At 36.8% G+C, this 6,371-nt stretch overlaps 1 protein-coding gene across 1 annotated transcript; it reads right to left on the bottom strand.

Annotated features, from left to right (window-relative positions):
• Positions 1-569: 569 nt before the first annotated feature.
• s1pr1 (sphingosine-1-phosphate receptor 1) lies at positions 570-5,745 on the bottom strand. Its single transcript, XM_085437072.1, has 2 exons — positions 5,491-5,745; positions 570-3,976 (listed from the first exon to the last, which is right to left on the bottom strand). The coding sequence occupies exon 2, from the start codon at positions 3,864-3,866 to the stop codon at positions 2,736-2,738; it is 1,131 nt and encodes a 376-aa protein (XP_085293198.1). The 5' UTR covers positions 3,867-3,976; positions 5,491-5,745; the 3' UTR covers positions 570-2,735.
• Positions 5,746-6,371: the final 626 nt, after the last annotated feature.

The following is a 6,371-nucleotide window of genomic DNA, read 5'->3' on the forward strand; positions in this document are numbered from 1 at the left end:
AGAAACTGATAAATTAGGAATACCCTTTTCATTCTAAAATGAATGATTCAAAAAAAGAGAGAGTAGTGGCTACATTGACAACACGTGAAATACGTAGTTTAAAGCATAGTACAGCTGTAAGCTATCACTGAACATCTGGTTAAAATTTCAATCACTTTCGTGTAAATAATTCTTCCTTCTCCTTTCTTTCATTGTTCTCATCACATAAAAGGTCTTGAATAATCAGGCCCCATCTCATCTGAAAGACCTCATAGTACCATATCACCCCAATTAACCCTCAAACTGCTGGCTTACTTGTGGTTCCCAGGATGTTTAAAAGTAGAATGGGAGTTAAGCTGCTGGGGGGCTTCCCTTGTTGCAGTGAGCATTCCTTCTTCTCTCACCTCTTTTCACTCACTGCATTTAATTATTAGTTATTGATAATCTCTGGCTTTCTTCTACATCATATTTTTGTCCTGTCTTCCTTCCCTAACCCCTAATCTTTGTATTGTCTGTATATGAATTTCTTTTGGAAATTGTAACATCAGTTTGCAGCCTTTCAGATGTTATTTGTGAAGAACAAAAACAGCGTGTTTCTATTTCTGTCTTTATTAATTGCTAAAAAACAAAACAAAACAAAACAAAACAAAAAAAACCCCATCAACCGAACATTTGGGAGTTAAAGAATGCACAGGTCAGCTTGGACTGTGTCAATGTTCTTGATAACACACAATTTAATTAATTAATTAATTGATCTGCTCCTGATAAAGGATGAGAGAAGTTGAAAGGGACCGTTGATCTTGGTAACAGAGAACAACTGGCATGAACGCCCTTTCCTGTCAATGACTAAACACAATCATTACGATAAAAATGGCACATTTCTCTGTAAGCATTTCAGCAGCAAATTTAAAAGAAAAATCCTAAAATTGCAAAAATCGTCTCATCACAGAGACCAGTTTGCATCCTACTCATAGCTTTCAATAAGATTATTTGTTCTTTTGAAGATAGTTACCAAATTAACAAATTTACAGGAAATGTGGAAATTACATTTTTTCCTTTCAGCTTTAAAATAATTAAAATACACTGACATCACTACTAATAACAATGGGAACACTGACGGAAAGCAGAAAATACATTCTGACCCAAACTTTTCTACAACTTTTGCACAGTTAATTCTTGTCACATCAAAAACATTCATGAATTCAGAGTTCAGTTGCTTCTTGGACAAAAAATAGTTTTTTATCTTATTTGGGTTTTTTTAATAGATAGTGTTTATTGAAGGGTTTTAGATGAGGCTAGTATTTTGAATATAATTTTTTATATCAATATTTTGTCAAATATTTAACGTTCCAAATGTTTTGTTTGTTTTATACTACAATAAACTCAATAGTCTAAATAACAATATTGGTGATGGTTTAAAGAAACATTTTTTATGATGACCAAGACAAAACAAGACAAAAAACGTTTAACGTTTCTGTGCTTTGTCTTTATTATTTCTTATTATTGTTATTATAGATTGAACAAATTTGGACTTCTGACTTCTTTATTTGATTATTTGTTTATTTAGTTATTTATTTTTCAAGCCACTTTTGGTAAGGCTCTATTGTGGTTTTAAGACCATTTCATTTCTATAACAATATTAAAATTAAGCAAAATTCTAAAAATAGAAACAAAATTCTGACAGAATCGCATCATTTTGGGAAAAGAAAATTTGACAAGATCAAAAATGATCAAAATGTTTTTTAAAAAAAAGTAAATAAATACAAAGAGTTGACAAATGAATTATATTTGACCCTTTATCTGAACATTTCCACCTTATTGAGGTTTTTAAAATTTAATTTAAAATACATGGAAGGCAAGTTACTTATGATTAACAGGAAAATACAATTACAGTTTAATTGAAAATTGGGGTTAAAAATAGTTTGTTTAAATAACAAACTGATTTTATTTATAATCATGACTTATGTGATTTTTTTAATAGGTAAGTAAAGTTTGCCTCAATATTATTTTTCTTTTTGAGCAGAGTAGACTTCATATGTAGAACAATAATAAAGCATTGGTAAAAGATTTATTCATGACGATTAAAGAAAAATGAACTGTTGTTTAAAGCAGCTGAGCTCTGCATTCATAAGTGCGTCCCTGTATGGGAAGGTAAAAGGGGATAGAGGACAGTTTTCTTTAATTCATTTTCATATTTTAAACATCTGATAGTAAGTGCTACATGTTCTAGTTGTTCTTAGAGGGTGAGTATAAAGTCTGATTCCTCTATGTGGATCACTTTCTATGTATGTCGTAAGTGTTATTCAGTAAAATTAACCTTGATGCATCAAAACACATCAATAAGTCACTATTTTATCATGCTTTGACTGTCTGGTAAAGTGTATTTTGCAGAGAAATGCTGTGTATCAGCATGTTTGGATATCTGTATAAAATCTGAAGAAGCACTTTATGTTCTGACCAGGTCTTGAATGACGCAGGACCACAATGATCCACATTAAGCAGATGAGATGAAACACAATCCATCCCAGCCTACAGGAGTTACAGCCACTGACTCTCCAGTAGGTGCTGCGACATGACGGTTTGGAACTACAAACAGTGTCTGGACCTCTTTTACTTTCCAATCAGTCTGAAAGTCTGTGAGTCCTGGTCAGCTGGAGGTTTCGTGACTTGGCTACATGGCAGAGTTCACATGTATTTTGTGTACAAACACGTACTCCTCATCTGACCCTGTACATCTGCTTGTTTGTCCTGCATGTTTAAGATGATGAGGTGACATTCCCCGAGGACACTACGGTTGTCTCCCTCGGTGAGTACTCCACTTCCTCCTTGTTGGGATGAGAGGAGTTATCAGACTTGCTGCGGCTAAACTCCGCCCCCATTATTGGTCCTGTGAGCTTGGTGCGTGGTCGAATGAAGGCAGTACAGCACAACAGTGTCTTTAGGAATGCACGCCGCATCTCGTTGCTGGTCAGCGTGTAGATGAGTGGGTTCATGGCAGAGTTCAGGACTGCAAGTGCCAGGAACCACTCTGCCTTGTAGAGGATTGGGCAGCTTAGCGTCTCACAGGCCACATCTAGCAGCAGGAGGATAAAGAGTGGTGCCCAGCAGGCAATGAAGCAGCTGAGAACGATGATGACTGTCTTCAGGAGTGCCATTGACTTCTCTGAACTCTTACTGTTTGCACTGGCATTGCTGCGACCATTGGACACTTTGCGGAAGACCAGTTTGCGGCTACGAGTGCGCACCAATGCATAGATCCTGGCATAGAGCACCACAATGGCCATAAGAATGATACTGAAGACAGTGGTGCAGAACAGGATGTAGGCTTTGTGGTAGAGTGGTAGCACGGTGGAGCACTGTGTCATACTCTGGATGCAGTTCCAGCCCATCACCGGCAGACCGCCTAGAATGGCTGCGATCATCCACACAGTGCTGATGAGTAGAAAGACGCGGAAGGTGTTCCCATTGTTGTGCAGCTTCATCTTCAGCATGGTGAGGTGGCGCTCAATGGCAATGGCAAGTAGGCTGAAGACAGAGGCCGCCAGCGCCACAAACATGCTGCCTTCCCTGAAGAACCACTGGGTGGGTGTCAACTTGTAGGTATTGGCACCTGACAGTAGGATGTTGGCAGTGTAGACGACACCAGCCAGAAGATCAGACAGTGCGAGGTTCCCAATGAAGTAATACATGGGCTTGTGGAACTTCTTGGTCCTCCAGATTGTAGTCAGGACCAGGATGTTCTCTAGGATGATGAAGCAGCACACAATGATGAAGATCACAGAATCAGCCTTCAGACCTGAGTCCTGCTCCGTCTTCCGGAACTTGCCGGTGTAATTGTAGTGTTTGGCAATCAGATCAGAGTAGCTGGGCTCAGCCATGGCCTCCATCTGCAGCACTAGTCCAGCAGGGGGCACCGTGTCCTCAGACTTCAGTCCTTCATGTTTGGTAGTAACTGTGAAGAACAGCAGAGAGAGTCCAGCTGAATGGTGACATGGCCCTACAGAGAGAAAGAAAAAAACATTAATAACTGGTCTCACATCAGCATATTAGACAACAAATAGTCTTTAAAAGTAGTTTAGTTTTTTTCTGATCTTTGCTTTCAAACCAGCTGATTAGGAGCAGCTAGGTTGATGAAGCAAGCTTTGAATGTCATCTGAGGTTTCATTATCTTATGATTCTAAAGGATACTTTTAGTTGAGTATTCGTATGGACTTACAGTTTAAATGACTTGAATTTAAGTTGCTTACTTAAGATTAGTCTCTTTTTTGCTGGATCATTGTTTCATCACAAATTGAAGTGACATTTTTTGTTTGTTCTGGCTCTCAGTGAATAGTTTCTAATCAAAGTGCATGAGAAGGGTTCTGTAGAAGAATATTTCTGTAGTGTAGACTCTGATTTATCTATATTGTAAGAAAATCTTTCATTTTAGAGTTAGAAAAATGCAACAAATGAAAACAAAAATGAAAAGCAAATCTCAAGTCTGTCTTCAGTCTGATGTATTAAGAGAAGGATAGAAGCTTTAGAATGCCTAAAACACAGTACAACACAACATTGCAGTATATTTTGTTATATTTACCTTTTAATCATTAAATAAAAAAGAAATGTTGAATTGTGCAGCTGTATAAACTTTGCTTTCTTGAGTCTGGGATTTGATTCAATTTAACCAAAAATATATGGAACACCAAATAAAAGAAACCACCAAATGATTAATCTGTCATTCCTGATGTGTCAAAAGAATCTTTTTTGTTTACAACTTACTTTATAACTTTATAACTAATCCTTTACCTATTTGTCATCACCCCCCCTCCCCCCCCCAAAAAAGCTTAAAAACAAACAAACAAACAGCAGCATATCACAACATATGACTATATATATATATATATATATATATATATATATATATATATATATATATATATATATATATATATATATATATATATATATGTTGTTTAATTATTGGAATTATAACTGTAACCTAACTAGCATTCTGGTGATTTGAACGCTCTAAATGCACTGAGGCATGGTGATATCTTTTTCCTATTTTTTGTTCAGAATCATAAACTAACTGAGGATTTTGTTTAGACGGATAATTTATTTGCAAACGGTGATTTTTCTTGCAAACTGAACGCATAGCTTTTATAAAGGAAATGGAAAAAATGTTGGCGTCTTGTAGCTCAAAAGCGAACAAACATCCTTTAAAAAAAACTTTAAAGCCCAGAAATTGATTTGGGTTCAGAAACTCGTCTCTCAGATGTGTTTTATCAGTCTTAAAGAGAAGTCCTCGCATTTCTAACGGTCGCGCCTTACAAGACTACTTGTAGAAAAGGTTTCAAATTATTAATGAAATATTTTCTCGGTGATTCCCTGTTCGGTGAAATCGGTTGGTTAGTCCTTGTTCATATTATAAAGTACTTAAGTTACTGCACGACTGCCTTTTGAGGATTTTTATAAAAACTGTCTGCGATTTTTTTTAAATCTCTAAAATTCCATTTATTTGATCAAACTGACCTGAGTTCAGATGAACGCGGAGTTCTCCTCTTCACACCAAATGAACGCAAAACGACTTCACGACGATCCGCTTCGGTTTAATTTCAGCTAAAACAGCTAAACAAAGTTTCTATTGCTTGAAGACAAGGTTGATAACACAGACACTTTTTCCCCTTTTTCTTTTTACATCTTCAGTCAGAGTCCCAAGGAAAACAGCCCGCGTCGGAGTGAAAGACACCAGAGACGCACAAACACAATGAAACACACGCACACTCTATCCGAAACACACACTGAAGATGAGGATGGTATGATGACGATACTTCCCTCCTTCGGATCCACGCGTCTTTTTTTGCCGTTTTTCTGCCTTCTTATTATCGTTAATCAAACAAATAAATGAATAAAACTCATATAAAGATTATTATTAACAGAGACCTGAGAGTAAAAAACATTAGAGTGAACACAAAACAAAAATTGACCTGAGATGTAATTTAAGTAAACAAAGTTTATATTAAATAAAAGAGTAAAAATTAATTAGATGCAGAAACAACATTCTAAAAAATATAATAGCATTTTAGTTATCATACAGTATGTCATTTAGTTTGTTTGTGGGAATCAACCATATGCACTCCCTATACCATGTCCCCCCTCAATCCAGACTTGGTTTGCCCCATAATGAGTCTGTAGCCTCTGTGACCTACATCATATCTTTCATGTCATGGTGTGTGTGTGTGTGTGTGTGTGTGTGGGGGGGGGGGGGGGGGGGGGGGGGGGGGGGGCTGTCATGGATTCATCATGGGTTCATACACTTTCAGCTAACTGTCAAATTATTATTAATTATGTTTCCTGCATCTAACAATGAAGACACTTTTTTAGCACTTAGCGCTAGCATAGCACTTTTAGAA

Source organism: Copadichromis virginalis, linkage group LG17 (genome assembly GCF_057382275.1).
Source record: "Copadichromis virginalis isolate Kocher_CV1m ecotype Utaka linkage group LG17, C_Virginalis_male_GT1.1, whole genome shotgun sequence".
In the NCBI taxonomy this organism is placed as follows: Eukaryota; Metazoa; Chordata; class Actinopteri; order Cichliformes; family Cichlidae; genus Copadichromis; species Copadichromis virginalis.

Coding starts and splice junctions, on each gene's coding strand:
- s1pr1 (XM_085437072.1), bottom strand. CDS start 3,866: ATGGAGGCCATGGCTGAGCCCAGCTACTCTGATCTGATTGCCAAACAC.